Source organism: Corvus hawaiiensis, chromosome 1 (genome assembly GCF_020740725.1).
Source record: "Corvus hawaiiensis isolate bCorHaw1 chromosome 1, bCorHaw1.pri.cur, whole genome shotgun sequence".
Lineage (NCBI taxonomy): Eukaryota > Metazoa > Chordata > Aves > Passeriformes > Corvidae > Corvus > Corvus hawaiiensis.
Window position 1 is genome coordinate 18,674,671 of NC_063213.1, and position 17,662 is coordinate 18,692,332.

General features: G+C 37.0%; 1 protein-coding gene and 1 long non-coding RNA gene across 2 annotated transcripts in view; both read left to right on the forward strand.

Moving 5' to 3' along the window:
- Positions 1–17,662, forward strand: part of DNAJC1 (DnaJ heat shock protein family (Hsp40) member C1) — a 108,968-nt gene that overhangs the window by 57,465 nt on the left and 33,841 nt on the right. The window contains exon 8 of the mRNA XM_048295310.1: positions 8,544–8,710. Within this exon, the coding sequence (XP_048151267.1) occupies positions 8,544–8,710 (167 nt within the window). The remainder of the gene's footprint in view (positions 1–8,543; positions 8,711–17,662) is intronic.
- Positions 10,145–14,738, forward strand: LOC125321898. Its single transcript, XR_007201754.1, has 3 exons — positions 10,145–10,198; positions 11,780–11,807; positions 12,376–14,738. It is a non-coding gene; the product is annotated as an uncharacterized LOC125321898 (long non-coding RNA).

The following is a 17,662-nucleotide window of genomic DNA, read 5'->3' on the forward strand; positions in this document are numbered from 1 at the left end:
CTACTGTTTTAGAAGGACTAGTTTTTGAAAACTGAAGTGCAAATGAAAGTATAAAGTCATTAAAATCATAGTGTGCACATTCCTGTGTGTCATTGAAAGGCCACGTGTAAACTTTTCAGTATTTCCCTGCTGCCAGGTGTGTTGTGAGAGTCACTTTTTTTTTTTGTTACCTCCATTAGTAGTGCCCACCCCTGAGAGGCACAAGTTTGGCGAGTTTGGCCTTCCAGGTCACCCCTGACCTCCCACAGAAGCACCACCATATCCCCTGTCACGCTGCTGGGTGCACCACGGCATGACTCCCATGTCTGCCAGGTGACCCAGTGTCACTTGTGTGAGGAGGGGCCAGTCCTCACCAGTCGCCTGCCCTCCCCTTGTAGGCTTGCTGGCAGGGAGCAAGGAGGATTGAGAATCAACACCTGTAATTAGCAGAGTGATATTTGGCATGGAATTATTTGGTCAGCCATAGCAGTGCTGTAGCTGGGCAGCAGAATGAGCTGTCAGTTACCTTTTTTTTAATAAATAAGACTCCCAAGAGAGGAACAAGAGATGCATCCATGTTACTGTAGGCAAAAAAAATTGTATCATTTTTTCCTGAAGCTTGCATGCAAAGCATCTGCTAAATTTGCTTATTTCATTATGTTGCTCTGCGTTGTCACTTCACAATTAGTGTAGAAAGGTTGTAAATCACCAAATGTGCATTTTGTTTGCCCCCATTCTTCTTAATTTTAGACACCATCCCTGGGATGCAAGGTCTTAATAAAGGTTCCATCTATTTAATTGAGTAAACATATCTCATGCTGATTAGCAATAGCTGTTTTACAGTGCTTGTTTTTTCATGCCCTAATTGCTAGTTTGCCCCCTTGTCTGTGTGCTCTCCTGCTGAAACTGTGCAGTATTTTGTAGGCAGCTTGAACTAAAACAGGAGTAGGGTACTGGAGGAGGAAAATATAATTTGCTAAATAGGAAAGAGAGGACAGTATTGAGATGTCATTAAAGTTCTATTTTTGGGAAGGAGTGTGAAAAAATAATTTCTTGGTAAGTCAATATTATACAGTTTTGATTTATTTTTCTAGCACTTTTGCAGTGTTTCTTATCACTTCTCAATTCATTCAAAACTGTGATTACTACCTTAATAAAATATAGCGACTTTACCTACAAAAATAGAACAACTTACAATACAGTCTTACGTTTCTAGGAAATACGGTTTTGTATGGAATTACAGACAGCTGTGTATTTTAGGGACAAAAGTAGAAATGGTTTTGCATTACATCTTCTGATGCATTTTCCACATGTAGATGTCAGAACACAAAATTTTATTTTTAAATGGAAGTGCTTTAATTAATAAACTTTATTCCAACTTCACCTTCTGTTGTGTCACGTGTGTGATCCCTGCATCAGGGAATGGTTCTTTCACAATGGATAGCCCTGTTCTTTGTAGTCACAAGATGGAAAGTACAGTAGGTATTAGCTGCACTGAATAGGCATTATTAAACTAAGATGACATAGGCATACAATCAGGACAGATGACTCAGTTTTTAAATTTGAATATCAAGGTTTGAGTAGTTATCAGGACAAATTCCAGCGCTTCTCAAGCTCTTTTTGGCATAGAGTACTTCTTTCAGTGATGTCCATTTTGGGGGGAAACACATCTGTTTTTCTTTCTTTATACTTAGCCTTGGCAGTTCTTACTTTCCATTCTTCTTAGCTTGTTTTCCCTGACATTCAGTATGAAGACTTAAATTCATTTTTAAAATATGCCTTTTTTAGAAAATGGTGCCTGCTAAGTATTGCAGGTGAGCTCTTCACTGGCATCCCAGTTACAAAATATATTTGCATTGTAAATTCAGAATTCTCGCCATGATGTACAAGGCATGTGGAACAATCTATGGCAAGAAACTGTTTTGTTTCTAGTTATAAACCATGTTGAATAGTATGTGGGTTTTTCTGCTTTTTCTTTACCCCCATCATTCAGGCTTTAACTGAAGTATGAAGTTATGAGCTCTATGGCTGCCTTTCTGTGTTGGACTTTATGATGTGGTATATATGTCTCTCTATAGGATCTTTTAGCACTCTTACCCAAGTATCTGCCACCAAATATCCAGAGCTGTAGTGAAACCTTTAATACGTTTGATCAGGTTTGGTTAGGCTTGGTTGGTCACCCTTTCCTGACAGCTTGGAACACAGCGTGCTGCTTGGGTAGCTTTTTATATTGTTTCGTGAAACCTAGGGATAGGAGACATCATTAGGTCATTTAGTGTAATGGGTTTATTTCAGACTCTTACAGGTGAAAATCGGTGAAAAATACTGATTCTCCTGACTTGTCTTGTTTGACTTGTACCAGTGGTACACTTTAGCTTTGCGCTTCCTTGTTAGTCAAGATACATTACTGACATTGATCAGTAAACCTTGAGATGCCTTCTGTTCTTCATGGTTTGTTCTGGTAATTAATTTTACTCTTATATAGTTACATCCTAATTTCAGTATGGATTTCCCCAGGTGTAGCTTTCAGTTGTTCATTATTAGCATGTCTGTGCCTAAAAAAAATTTTATTTATCTTCAGGTTTTCTTAATATAAAGCCTTTCTTGAGCCCTTAATTTCTGTGGATCTTCTGTATTCGATTTAGTTTTGCAATGTAGCTAGAAGTATTGTGCCCTGGGTTTGTGTATAGAGTTCTAAAGTTTGTCATCTTTTGATTATAAAATCATGTTTCTTCTGTGGTTATTACAGAATCACATTAGTTCCCATTGCTCTGATAGCTCGTTTCAGATTGCTTGTCCACCGTAACTGCAAGCCCTGATATCAAAGGTTCCTTGCCCAAAGTCCCTCCTAAGTGCAGATATGGCATAAGGCCTTTAACTGTGTAATTTTCAAAAATGCTTTTGATTTGATTTGATACCAGCCACTCCATGTTCCTACTTCTTCCTGTGCTTTCCTCTTCACTGTGAGCCATTTGGGCCAAATTGATGGAATCTAGCACTATACTGAAGGTGACTTTCCTTTTACTTCCAAATAATTGATAAATATATTGGGTAATTTTGTTTAGTATTAATCCCTGCCAAAATGCAGTGTTGACATGGCTGCTCAGTAATGATTTGCTGACAGGCAGGTTCAGAGAAAATTAATTTATGCAATGCATGCTTTTTTGGTTGGTGTGGGTGTGAATGTTCTGATCACTTAATTGTTACCTCTGAAGCCTAATTATGGCAAACTATGTATCATCCATTTCACTGATTGTTTTGGCAGGCCTGCTGAAAGGATTTTGAACTTTCAAGCTTGTGTATTTTTCCCAGTTGTTTCAACTAGGCTTGTATGATACCTCTTCCCACAAAACTTGCTTCAGACTTTATGGAAAATATTCCGCAAACATACAGTGCATGAGGCTCATTTGAGAGAGGCGTGCATGCTTCATTATATGTTTGTTGGAAGGCAAATTAGCTCTCAAATATTGGAGCCTTGTTTCTAACCCTTTTGTATTTTGGGGGAATTGGAAGTTTTGGGAAGGGTAGATACTCAGAAAAAAAGATGAAAGTCATAAAAAGCTACAGCTTGTGAGAAATTTTTTGTAGCTGAGGATGCATTCATCCCTGGGCATGTCTTTAGTCAGTTTGCTCAAAAATAAACTAGCTTGTACGTCCCAGTATAGCAGATGTATATATCTGTCTCTAATTCTTGATGTAGTCATATAATCCCATTGACTTTATTTTGAGTATAGAAATGTGCACTTTTTTAAAGCGTGTGTGTGTTTGCCCCATATTTGCATTGATATTGAGCATAATTTGCTCCATTTTTTCAATAGACTGTCAAAACCTTAGTACAATTTTTTTTTTCTGGAATTCTGGGTTCTTTGTGCTCTGTCTGACTGTGTTACTGTATGTGTAAGTGAATTTTTCTTTTGTCATGTTTTCAACAAATTTGAATGCTGTAAATGCTTTGGTTGTCTTTCATAGTTACATAGGTAAGTGGAATGTGTTGAAAAAAGAGACCTCAGTGCAGTATCTTACTAATTTGCCAAAAAGATGTTTGCTGTCTACCTTTTTGTGTGGTTGTATTTCTTGCTTACTAATGCATGAGATATGAGGCAGTTTGTCCCTTTGATTTTTCAAGATATCACTGTCTTTTTATGACTGTATTTTCTGTTAATTCTTGTTCATGCGTAAAGCTTAGAAGCCTTTGCAGAGAGAGGTAGCTACGACTTGATGTGTTGTAATTTCTTTGCAGAAGTTCAGTGCTTAGTTTTGGTTTTATTTCTTCCTCTATGAAGCAGTTGCTTTTTTCTGTGTAAAAATTCTCTGAGTTCTTTATGTTTACATCAGCTAACATGTAAAATCAATATAATTTTTTCTGAAAACTTTAAAATACAGGGCCTCTGATACTTTTTACGGAAAAAGCATCGCTGTTTTATTACATGGCACTTGATCCAAAAAGTCTAGCTGATTCCTTATCTGACAGCTGATGTATCTTAAAGGAAATAACCACTAGCCAGATACTATTAATTCTGCTGATGATAAAATTAATGTGGTAGCAAGGTGGAAGAACTAACGAGGAAGATCAAAGTATCTGATTATGTGCAAGTAATTAATCAGACTTCAAAACCCAGATGATGGCACCATAAACTAGTAAAATGTATAGCCAGTAGAAGAATAGGATTGGAGGCCTTTAGAAACATAAAATTCTGTACTTTAGGAGAGTTAGCTAATTGTTACCTGTTAAAGTCTGGGCATTCCAGTGATAGGTGTGTTTATATGCTGTTCATACATAGGGAACATAGCTGCATATCTCTGTTTTTAACTGTTGCTAAATACACAGTTGATTTTATTCTTTTGGTGAAGAACTTGTTAGTTCTAAAGGTGGAAAATACTCATAGAAAATTAGTATTTTTGCAGTATGAATTGAGCAAATGATAAAACAAAATTCCTTCTGCTAAAAAGGACTAGAACTCTCTAAAAGTTACGAATCTTGTAAAACACTGATCAGTTTACATTGGAATGGCAGATACCAAACAATTTCCATTGTGCTTATGATCTTGGATTCCATTTACTTGCTGCTGTTGCCTATTTTTAAAATTCTAGTTAATAAACTAAAAACGTTACTGCACTATAATTTGGCAATTAAAGTACATAATGTTCCCAGAAAATAGTAATGAGAGTAAGCTTTTCATTTACCCTGTTGAAGTCAGGCTCTGTTTTTACCAAGATTGTTTTCTCTCCCTTGTGTTTAGTTGTACAAGTGCCAGTAACTCTGATTATAGTGAATATATAGATATTGGTGCCCACACAGGGCACAGTGGTCTGGCTGGGTCTCCGGCGGACACTGAGTGTGCTATCACAGAACTGAGAGGAACCTAGGAAATCTTTTCTATCTAAAATTTTTTATGTTTTTCCTGCATTTTAGTTAGGTTTGTGTGTAACAATACTAAAACAATATTTGAGACTGGAGGAGAAAAATGTCTTTTAAAAGCCTGTTCTGTTACAGTGGATGGCCTAAAACCAGCACCTTTAGAAAATGACACTGAATATTAAGGGAACACTTGTATTTCAAAACTCTGAATCACGGCTGCAGTTGTCACTACTGTCAGCACGATCAAACACATCCTTACTTTAGGTCGTGGTGGTGGGCAGTTGCACCAACTTCCTGGCTGTCTGTCAAGCCTTAGCAGATACAAGATTCAGGTGTCTAGGCATCATCTACTATTTGGAAAACCTGATCCATATTCTCTTCAGGGCAAAGTGCCCAGTGAGGTCGGAAGTGTCTTTTAGGCTGCCAGTTGAATTGCTGATAGTGAAAAGATAACACAGAAGAGGGAGGTTTTCTTCCTGAGTATGTCCTGTGGACTTCTGTTGTTTGGGCGAAATAGTTCCAGTAATCTGTTTTGCTTTTTCCATATTCACCTGAAAGAGCACCAGTGCTTGGCTGCCTTAAGTTGAGGCTTCATACTGCTAAACATAACTTCTTAACTTCCTCTGTCTAAAATCCTTAAAGATGTTACCATTAAACTGCTTTTATGTGCTTTCTTGTTCTAAAAAGTGGCTTTGAAAATTCTGAGATGAAACTGTTCTTGATGGGTTATTGGGAGCCCTATGTCAAAGGTGCTGTGACTTCAATTCTATTTATTTTTTTTAAATTCAATATGACAGCCATTGTATTAGGTAAGGTATTAAGAGATATGTTGAACTCCTTCATCTTTTTGTATATGCACGGGAGACAGTAGAGATAAGGTTTTTTTAATTCTGGTTGAGTGCTTGTTTGAGGTTGTACAGCCATCTTCTCTAGGTGGGATTTCTTGTTCCTTTGATAGTCAGCAAACAGGAGGGTGTCTTATCTATGTTAGGTCTTCCTCTGTCACTTAACTGCCTGAAGAGAGCCTAGATACTGTCTTTGATACCTCATTTTAAAGTGGAGCACAGTGTCCACTGGAAATAGTTACAGAATTACTTCCAAAACTTCAGCGAGAGCCTGGATGACCTATATCAGGCTATGCTCTTCGTTTTTAAATGTTGGTTAGAAGTATTCAGGCTTTAACTATTTGCATATTTTGAGAGGGAAAATTAGTAAGCAGTAGCTGATAGGGTGCAAGAAAAGCCACCTGTCTTGGGGTGTCTCCACTGTGAGTAATTCCATGTGAACAAGTGTGCTTGATTATTTTGGGGGATTGAAATGCAGTGGTGAAAATTGTCATTGAAGTTAACTTCCTAGAATATTTTTGCCAGTACACGTTTGTGGTAAAGAGCTGGTAAAGCCATTGTTACTTATCCGTACAAATCTTAAATGATTCCAGAAGCTGTTATATATGGCAGTTTTGGAGTAAAATGAGATAATACTTGATATATGTGATTTGATTATAAAATTTACCTTTTGAAATAGGCAAAAAAAATTTGTACCTGTGTTGTCTTTACTAACATCTGCACAGTGAGACAAATGCTGGTATTAACACTTTTGGATTTTCATTTAATTTTGAGGAGTATCTGTCATTTCATTATATTTTCTACACATCCCTATAGAAGAATGCTAAAAAATTCCAAATAAAGATTTAACTTAATATTTCATTTATTAAAATTTGACAGGTAAAGTTAAAGATTCTTTACAAAAACAGGTCTCTGAACAATGTACAGTGAAACTCTGAACAGTGGAAAGTTTAGAAGATCATTAGTCTTTCTGTTAACTTTCAAGATTTGTATGAATTTTCTGTTCATTTGGGCTTGAAACAGTTCTCTCTCCCTTTATTGTTTTCTTAAAATATTCAGTTCCTAGGAGTTTGTCAAATCTGCAGAGCTTTTTCACTGTGCTGTTTCTGCACATACACTTTTAGGGAAAGAAATCTGTGTGAGAGTCTGTAGGGAACAGTCCTCTGTCCTCTTTAGTAATTTTTTTAAAGGTTTCCATGAAAAACAGATTTTTCTCCTCTGAAGTATTAGGGCATGGTTGCAAAGGCAGACAAGCTGATCAGACAAGCATGGTTCTTCTTTTCCTTGCCCACTACCTTTAAATGACTTGGATTGTTTCCTATTTGTTTGGGTATTAAGAGTAATTTTCTACTAACTTAGTAAATTGAAGTAATTTGCTGAGTGATTGGATGATTGTAGAAACACAATAGAAGAGAGAGGAGCCCAAAGACATGCAGTGGAGAGTGGAAAGGTGGAGTCAAGAGTAGAACTTCCCTCTTGGTTGCAGTGGATGTTAGATCACCTCTTTCACTTTAGGAGCTTTTATTTACTGTGAATACAGCATATTTTGAAAACAAGAGGAAAAAACAGAAGAGTACTACTGGGCACACATGAGGTTTCTGGATGCTTTCTGAGTGTTCAAGCTTCTTTCTGTTGCTCATCTTCTTGTCTTTCCTAAAGTTCTGTCAATTGTCCATTTTAAATCTTACTTTAGAGATTATCTTATATAGTGGATGCATTTTTACGTGCTGGGGTTTAGTTTTTTCTGGTCATTCCTTCCTCTCCCATGAGTTTGCTGCTCCCATTTAATATCATTTTGAGGGCAGAGAGAGTAGAAAACAGTGATCAGTGTGAGAAATGAGATCCAACATCTAAATCTTCCTAAATGTGTAAGTGCTAGAAAAGAGCTATTTGTGGTTGGAGAAATGTGGGAATAGAGAAGCCATCTGTTGACTCAGGAGCTTCTACTTAGCATAGCTGACCATACAGTAATACAGAATTGTCTAAAATTCACCTTTCTACCTTTGCCAATTTCTCTGAAGCTGGCCAGACTTTCAAAATCTTTTAACAGCTCCTGTGCTTTCACCTGCACTAATCTTCTTTGCCAAGTGGTGTAGCAGTAACGAGACCTAACTCCTCTGGCCCTTTCAGGCGTAGTTCAGATGGAAGATGTGCTAAGTGGGTGCATTACTATTTACTTTTAATAAAAATAAAATTATTATGCAAAGCTCTGGTTCTCTTTTTAACAAAGAAATTTAAGCTACTTCCTCAGTGGAAATTTTAAGATAGGGATGAGAGCTGAGGAGCTAAACCAGCTTCTGAATTACACATCCCTGCAGTACTAGTAACATTACTTTTTTTTCTTTTTTACTTTTGTATAGAAGAGAAGAAGCCTAAAGTCAAGAAACCAAAATCAGAGTTCCCTGTATACACAGCTCTGGAGTCAAGGGTATATGTACCGTCTTATGATCATGGAGCTTCAATTGAAGAGATTGAGGAGCAGATGGATGATTGGTTGGGAGGCAGGAACAGAACCCAGAAAAAGAAGGTAGGTTCAAAATCTTTCATGTTGTTGTTTATTTTAAATGTTGATTCATTTGCTTACCTCTCAGGAAAACAGAATATTGTGTGTATACCACCACAATATTCATATACCATTAAAGTGTAGAGAAGTATTAATTGTCTGGCAGAGACATAAGAGAAAAAGTATCAGTTGTATCAGTGTTCAATGTAATTTGTGTAATGATACTAGAAATGTTGTTATAATAGGATGTCGTTGATTAAGCTATATGAAAGCTCTCTAGGGTTTCTAATATAGATACTATTCCTGTTCACTAGAAATTAGTAGAACGTAATGCTGTCAAGTTGTATGAGGCTTGGTTCTTTCTCTTAATTGCAGTTAATAACATCTTGCTTGCAAGAATAGATTCTTCTCTATTAAAAGAAAAGCAAAGGAAAAAGAAGAAACCTTCACTTCCTAATATGCAGATGTATTATCTTTTGATTATAGAACTGGTTACATACTTCATGCATTTTATCTGATGCATGGGAAGGTTCTAACAATTCAGTTTAGGCCTATTGTTAAGGTTCTTTCTACTCAGAGATGAGGGTTCTTAGTGGCGGTTAGCATAATTGTTTTCTGGTAAATTTTATTAATTCATACTAGCTTGAAAATGTTTATTTTTCATGTTGGAACTGAGAATAAAAGTTGTAAATTAATCAGCTGTCTTGAAAATCTGCCTTCCTTGGAAGACAGATGAGAAGGGTGTGTTTGAAGTGAAGTTGGGTTGGCTGCGTGCTTAATCATCTGGATCCACAAACTCATCTTCCCCTCTGACAGAAATTGAGTCTGTCTTTGAATTTCCATGAAAACTCAGAACTTGAATAAGACTCGGCCTATTCCATATATAAATTTACACCTCCTCACAGAATATATAGAAGTTGTGTCTTGAGAGACACTGCTAGGAGAACTAGTTGTAGGTCCATCCTTTCAGATGTCCTCAAAAAAACTAACTTGGTTTTCTACACTTCTGTCTGGATGTTCAGTATTGCAACTCATTGCTTTGATAAATTAGTGTATTTTTTAAATTATATTCTGTTACAAAAGGGGTTAACTTTTAGGGACAATCAGGCAGTTTGTAGGTATACTGTCCGGGTAAAGTGTTTGACCTGAACAAACTGTGATGAGTTGTGCTTCCTTTGCTTGACAGCTAATATGTTATCATGGTGCAACATCGACATTTAATACAATAGTAGAGGGAAACAGATTCATAAACTGCACAAAGAAATAGAGAGTGTATGTCACCGGCTCTAGTAGCCTGTAGGAACCATTTGTATGTAATAGGAGAAAGTCTGTGTCATATGATTTGTAATAAGCTCACTGGGAAAATGGTTGTACCACAAGTGAATTGTTCCTCACTGTCATTTGACACATTTTCCATTTTAAAAATACATATATTTTTCTTCACTTCACATCATAGATGTGAACTGGGTCAGCATCCCTCTTCTGCCTCTTGCACGGACATGAAACCGAGTGGTGTGTAACGTTCACCTCTCAGTTCTGCTTGCTTTAGGAAAAAGTTAGTCTTTCATAAGTCATTTTGCCATCAGACCTTTTCTTGGGATTGTCATTCTTCACTCATAAAGAAATCTGTTAGCTTTTCTTTTTCCTTGTCTTCTGTGGCAGGGATGCGGACTGTGCCAGCCAACCAGTTACCTGTGTGGTAGAATCAAAGTAGCTTAATAAAATAATAGTTACTTTGTCGTCCTTCCAGGGGTAAGAACTGGAGTTGCTTCCCCTGCTATTGGTATCCCAAATGTAGATGATTACAATAATTTAATATTGTTCATCAACTGCTCTGCACTGTTGATATTTGTACTTTAGAGGTGCCTATAATCCATGAACTAATGTTTTTGAAGTGCTGCACTGTGCAAAGTGCCTAATTTGATAGAAAGTTTAGATTATGTTCAGTTTTTAGGTTGATTTATTCTTAATACTTTGAGTTCTTTTTTTTCTTTGTGATTTATTCTTTTTGATTACTGCTTCCATAGGATTTATGTATTGAAGTAGATAAAGAACAGGCTGTAGAGAACAAAACAGATTCCTTCTTAGGCATTGTAAAATCATCTATGAAGGGAAGGAGAAAGAGGAATGTTTCTTCTTTCTTTTCATAAGGTTACATGGATGAAAACATGCTTATAGCATAGTAAAGTTTTTTTTCTGCCCAAGTTTGAGAATGCACTGAGCTTATGTCCATAAGGAGCTATTCTTGCCATATTTTTACTCTTTACTTAGAACTGAATATTAAATGAAGTAATAAAGCGAGCTATGGGGAGATAGATAATATCAGTATTGCAGAACTGAGAGGTAATTTTTCTGTATTTCTGTGTAGCAGTGATCCATCCACCTTTAGAACCTTTTTAGTATAGTTTTGATCATTGTGCTTTTCAAAAAAAACCCAAAAAACTTAAGAGAAAGACTAGGTCAACAGTAAAAATAAATTTAGAAAATCATATTTACGCAGGAAGGTTAAATAGTTGGAGTTTTAGACCACAAAAAAAAAAGGAGGCTCTTGGGAAATAACAGGATACAGTGTTTTTCCAGTGCATTCCAGTTTTGTTTCAGGTAAAATTACAATATTTTATTATGACTTATTACCTTTCATAAATTCAGAGAGAAAGAAATACTCAATTTGTTTTGCAGCCAGGGTGCTTAAATTCATATTTGGGAACACATGTGGGGAGAAGCACATACCGAGAGCATGTTACCTGGATCACTTATGAAACCTTTCCATCTATCCTGTTCTTGAACTCAATCTGTTGGAAATAGTGTGAGCTGACTCAGATGTATTTGAGAGCATGGAAATGAAGTAATGGGACTCTAGAGAGGTTTTTATATATATAGAAAATCATATACTTACCTAGGACTAAATTGTATATTCATATAGTGCTGGTTATACAATTCATGCAAACTGCATATGACTATGAACTTGGGAGGAATGGCTAAAAGCTCCTTCTCATGCTGATCAATAAAACTCTTCAAAGCAAGCAAAGAAAAAGTTATTTCAAAGATTGTTTTTGTTTTGTCACTGAATATTTGTTCTCTGTTTCTGAAAAGGGAGAAGATCCGCAAGATCTTCTTTCAGGTTATTGAGATCTTAATTTACTTAGCTTGAATTTCTGTGGGTTTTTTTTTTTTTCTTTATCTGTCACTAAAAGGTGACTGAAAAACTTGTTCTGTGTAGGCTTGTTAGTAATTAAGGGAAATTTAGAGGGAATGAACTTCCTTTGAGATATATTATTTTGTGACTTGAATATGTTGTTAAGCCACAATTGCATTAGTTAGTAGCCATTTAACCCTTTACTTCCCTGTTGCGCAGCCTATTATGTGGAGCTGGAAGAAAGGAAAGGAACCTATGTTTTGTTACATCTGATCTTGTTCAGTCATTTCTGCAAATATTCGTGCAGGAGTATATGTATTCACTGGTTTTGGAATCATGCTATTGATGAATCATTTCTCTCAGTGGGATTTCTCTCATACTCTTTGTTCTGATTTGATTTTATGTGATTTGTAACACATGTTGTTTTCATGAGAGTTTATTGCTTATATGAAAAATATTGTTGTTGCATGAAAGTCTTGGCCCTTAAGTAATCATTGGGAGATTTATCATTGTCTTCAGTGGGACCAGGATTATAATTCCTTTTGGTTTACAGATTCTTCATCGTCTCCACTGGAATCTCCTTTTCATATCATTATTTGACTCATTCATCTCTGAAGATAGAGTTCCAAGTTCTGTCTCAATGACTGGTGAATACTTTTGACCTTTTGATATTTGCTTGCTCTGTAAAGAGGAGATAAAGGTGGAGAAAGACAGTGCCTGATCCCTTCCAGCTGGACCAGATGTATGGACAGAAAATGATGTTTCTCATTATTTTTGTTTTTCATGTTATCCTACGGCACTTCTTGGCATTTGGGTGTTTTTGATATTGCAGGAGCACCTGGCTTGATTTTACTAAAGCAGGAGTAGTAAAAACTATTTTTGTGCACAGAGCATGGGAAACTTAGCATACATCTCTTGCATTTGCTATACTTTTTACCTTTAAATTAGGATTAATAAAAATACTGTGAAATAAAAGTATACATAAGTATTGTTTTCACACAGTTTATTGTAGATGCTGAAAGTAGTTACCATTTTTTCTTAGTTATTGGACTGTAGACTGATCATTCTGGTGCTGAACTCTTCTCTGGTTAAAATGCAGCTTGTGGTTTTATTTTTCTCAGCCTGGGCCATCAAAGCACTGTGTTTTAGATATAGGATATTGATAACTGAGTGAGCTTTTTAATCATAAAGGTTTCTTTTGAAAGTTGGCTGTGGAACAGCAATATAAAATAACTTTAAATGTACAGAAGAGATATCTCTGCTTTCTAACATTAAAAGGCAAAATGCCATACAAATGCTGAATTACTATTTTGTTAGCTTAAAATGTATAGATTTGACAATTAAGTCTCAGTAATTTTATAACCTTGTACGTTTTGTAATTGCCAGCTAGCCTGCCACCTGCTCTCTTCTGCCTTGGATCTTCCCACATCTGTGCTGCTTTGAAATCTGAGTATGCTTTTTCTTCAGTAGCAAATAATGTGGTGCTTGTTCTAATCCTCAGGGTTCCAGCAAGATGTCATATGACAGATTACCTGAATACAGTTTCCAGGCTTTTAAAAAATGTTAATTTCTTAAGCAAGCAGTTTGTATCTTAGCAGGATTAAGGTGCTGTGTAAACCAGATGTTTTAATAAATTGGTCTTTGAAGGGAAGGGTTATTCTCTTCCGGTGTGCAGCCTGAGGTCATTTAGTTTTGAAATAATTTATTTTCTCTTTCTAAGCAATGAAGCAAATATGCCATTTGAAAAGTGTGTCTGGATTCTAATGCTCTTCTATTCTTGGGACAGGTACAAGTAAGCAGCTAGCAGTCTGAGTTTCCTCATAGTGTCTAGCTAGTGGGCCTTAATCCTGACTCAGAAGGATTACTGTAGGTCTAGAAAGTAAATCTCTCTGTGTTCCCAGTGAATTTAAGGCTCTGTATTGAGACTGCCAGCAACCATACATGTTAGTGTCAGTTACGAAGCTATTCATTGGAGCTAGTCTAAGTTCATAATACATTTTAACCTGAGCTCCAAATTCTCATCAAATGGTGATGACTTTGAGTTGCTATTGATCTGGGCTATATTGAATTTAGTAACCCTGAGGTGAAAATCTCAGTATTCTATTACCAAACTCTTAAAAATGTAGTGTTACTGAAAAGATGCTTCATTAAAAAAAAAAAAAATCAAATCTTCATTAGAGTGTTACTGAAAGTGTTAAGAGTTCAGACTTTCCTGTGGATTTTTATGCTTAGTCTCACTGCAAATATCGCAGACTCAGCCTAAGCAGAATATTGGGGTTTGCATATTGAAAAAACTCTACAGTTTATGTCACATAGGCTACTCCTACAGTTGGCATATTTACATTACAGTTATTACTATGAATGAAAAATTATACATGTGCTTTTAAAAATAAGTGTTTAAATCTACCTATTTTCTTTGGCTCCTGTCCGAGGTCAGTGGACAGGTATGGAACAACGTATGTATTTTTCTTCTGTGCAACAGAATTCTAGTGATAAAATATTGATAACAGTTAAAATGATGGAATCATTTAGGTTTGAAAAGACCCCTCTAGATCATCAAGTCCAACTGTTAACTAAGCACCACCATGTTCACCGCTAAGCCACGTCTAAGTGCCATGTCTGTGTGCCTTTTGAACAGTTTCAAGAACAGTGATTCCACTGCTTCCTGGTACAGCCTGTTCCAAACTTGACCACTCTTTTAGTGAAGAAATTTTTCCTAGTATCCAATCTAAAACTCCTCTGGTGCAACATGAGGCCATTTTCTCTTGTCCTGTTGCTTGTTACCTGGGAAAAGAGACTGACCCCCACCTCACTACAACCTCCTTTTGGGTAATTGTAGAGGGTGATAAGATCTACCCTGAGCCTCCTTTTCTCCAAGCTAAACACTCCCAGCTCCCTCAGCTGTTCCTCATCAGACTTCTGCTCCAGACCTTTCACCAGCTCCATTGCCCTTCTCTGGACTCTTTCCAGCACCTCAGTGTTCTTCCCGAATTGAGGGGCCCAGAACTGGACCCAGGATTTGAGGTGTGGCCTCACCAGTGCCAAGTACGGAATGATCACTGCCCTGGTCCTGCTGGCCACGCTGTTGCTGATCCAGGCCAGGATGCCATTGGCCTCTTGGCCACCTGGGCACTCGCTGGCTCATGTTCAGCTGCTGTTGACCAGCACCCCCAGGTCCTTTTCCAGCTTGCATCTTTCCATCCACTCTGTCCCCAGCCTGTAGCACTGCAGGGGTTGTTGTGACCCAAGGGCAGGCACAGGCACTTGGCCTTGTTGAACCTCAGAGCTCTGGCCTCTCCCCATCAATCCAGCCTGTCCAGATCCCCGTGCAGAGCCTTCCTGCCCTCCAGCAGATGAACACTCCCACCCAGCTCAGTGTGTCTGCAAACTGACTGAGGGTGCCCTTGATCCCCCCATCTGGATCACTGATGAAGATATTAAACAGAACTGGTCCCAGCACCAAGCCCTGGGGAACAGCACTGGTGACCAGGCACCAGCTGGATGTAACTCCTTCGCTCTCTGGGCTTGGCCTTCCATTCAGGTGTTTGTCTAGCAAAGTGCACAACCAGCCAAGCCATGAGCAGCCAGTTTCTGCAAGAGATGCTGTGGCAAATGGTGTTAAGGACTTCACTGAAGTCCCGGTGGACACATCCAGAGCCTTTCTTTCATCCACTAAGCAGGTTATCTCATCATAGAAAAGGAGATCAGGTCAGTCAAGCAGGACCTGCCTTTCATAGACCTCTGCTGGCTGGGCCTAATTCCCTGGTTGTCCCACACTGTGATGGCTCCCAGGATTATCTGCTCCATGACCTTCCATGGCACCCTAGGAGAGTGATGAGAAGGCATTCTTTTGTTACACGTTATGTTGGTGATGTAGGGAACAGGCCTTGATATACCAACAAAATAGCTGGGCACCTTGGTTATTCTAAAATGTTTATGTAATTACATACTAGTGATTCTATTCATCTTTCTCTTCCTTTTTGCTGGCCACTGAGTCAGTCAGCCTAATGAACAAAAGAAAACCAGAAAGACCTTTTCAATTTTTCAAGCGTTGTAACTGACAGCCAATGTTTTTGTTGGTTTTATGGCTAATTTGTTTGTTTCTTTATGTGACTGTTGAACCAGAGCAGTCTATTTATAGGAAATTAGTGTATTTAGCATATTTCTGTCCATTTGGTATACTTTTTATTTTGTTTAGAAACAATAAATTTGTTTACTTTTATGTACTCTTTGAGTCATCTTTCCTTAAACACACACAATAACCTTCTTTTCAAGCTTCTGTCTTGAGTATTTAAGCCTCTAAGTACTTTACTTTGGACTTGAATAGCTTTAAGGAGAGAATAAATGTGATTCTAAAAAAACATTATTTTTAATTATTATGTTTTCCTTGGAGAGGATGACCCACATATTTAAATCTAGAATAAGGCTTGTCTGCTTTTGAGCTGTGAATATCGAATCATTAGGGTCAGGAATCTAATTTAATCTGCAGTATTAAACATGCAAGACTTTTTAGTCCTCAGGTTTTCTTAAGGAAGAATAAAATTATAGGATGATGGTGATATATTCTTTAACTAGCATCTCAAGTTGGTGATTTCAATGTTATGGCAAATATGCATCAAAGAACAAATTGTATTTGTAAATACATAATGAAAAAATTAATTTCTCCTAGCATCGGATTCAGAGAAAATGGTTTTTTATGACTGAGACAAATGCCACAAGTAGTAAGCATTAAACCAAGAGTTACCGAGTTTTGCCTGAAATAGGTCATGAATATGTAAAGACTGTGAATAAACACTAACTGAATAACTGCTATGTAAGTATGTGTAATTTATGTATTTCCTTTTTTGCCTCTCTCTCTTTGACCTTTAGTTAGGTTAGATTGATTAACAAAGCATACAAAACTTTATTTCTTTATTTATTCTTGTATTTCTAGAAAGTAATGGTGTGTTTTTAGAATATATTGTTCAATAATATCCTGCTTTCAAATATACTATGCTCAGGCCAGCTAGAACTGCAAGCAGGAAAGTCATGCTATAAACATTTAAAGGTAATATTAAAACTTACCTAATGATACAGAGAAATTATTTGATATGACAGCCAGAAAAAAAAGGGGATTGGAAACGGTATGTTTCACAGCACAACCAAAATTCAGTCTAGATTGCAAAGGAAACAAAGAACCAAAATATATATTTCCCTAAGGACATTTCCTAAAGATAGTAACAATACGTTATATAAACACTTATGCGCTACTTAAAAACATAAATCAGCCATGCATATGTGTTGAATTAAGGCAATACAGTTGACATATGCCTGATATTTCCTGATTTTGATTGAGTTTTTAAACTTTCCTTCTAATTAAATATAGTAGCATGGGTTCTTGTCTTGTACAGACAAGAAGAGTAATACACTGATTTCAACACCATGCTATAGATGTTGTGGTGTCAAATTTTAGCTTTCAGTAGTTTTCCAACTGAATCTGTGTTCCAGAAGAAGTGATTGATGTGACTTGCTGCCATAATTCAATCTTACTAGTTTCACACATGTACTTTCAGTATGTAGTCCTCAGGTTTTTGGGTCTGTCAGTTGAAAACTACCAAAGAGCTCCGGTTAATTGTGCAAAGTATTAACCTGTGGGGACAAACACACAGAGTTTTTAAAATGCAGCTCTGCTTCTGTACTGGGCAGTACTATAATCTCAGTTGAGGCACCTGCCTGGGTCCAAATTAGGGCTGTATAGCTTTTTACATTAACTTTTATAACTCTGGTTGGACTTGTTAATTTATTTCAGATCTCAAGTCCTGCTGCATTTCTGAGATAGACATGGTAGTTGTCTATCACAG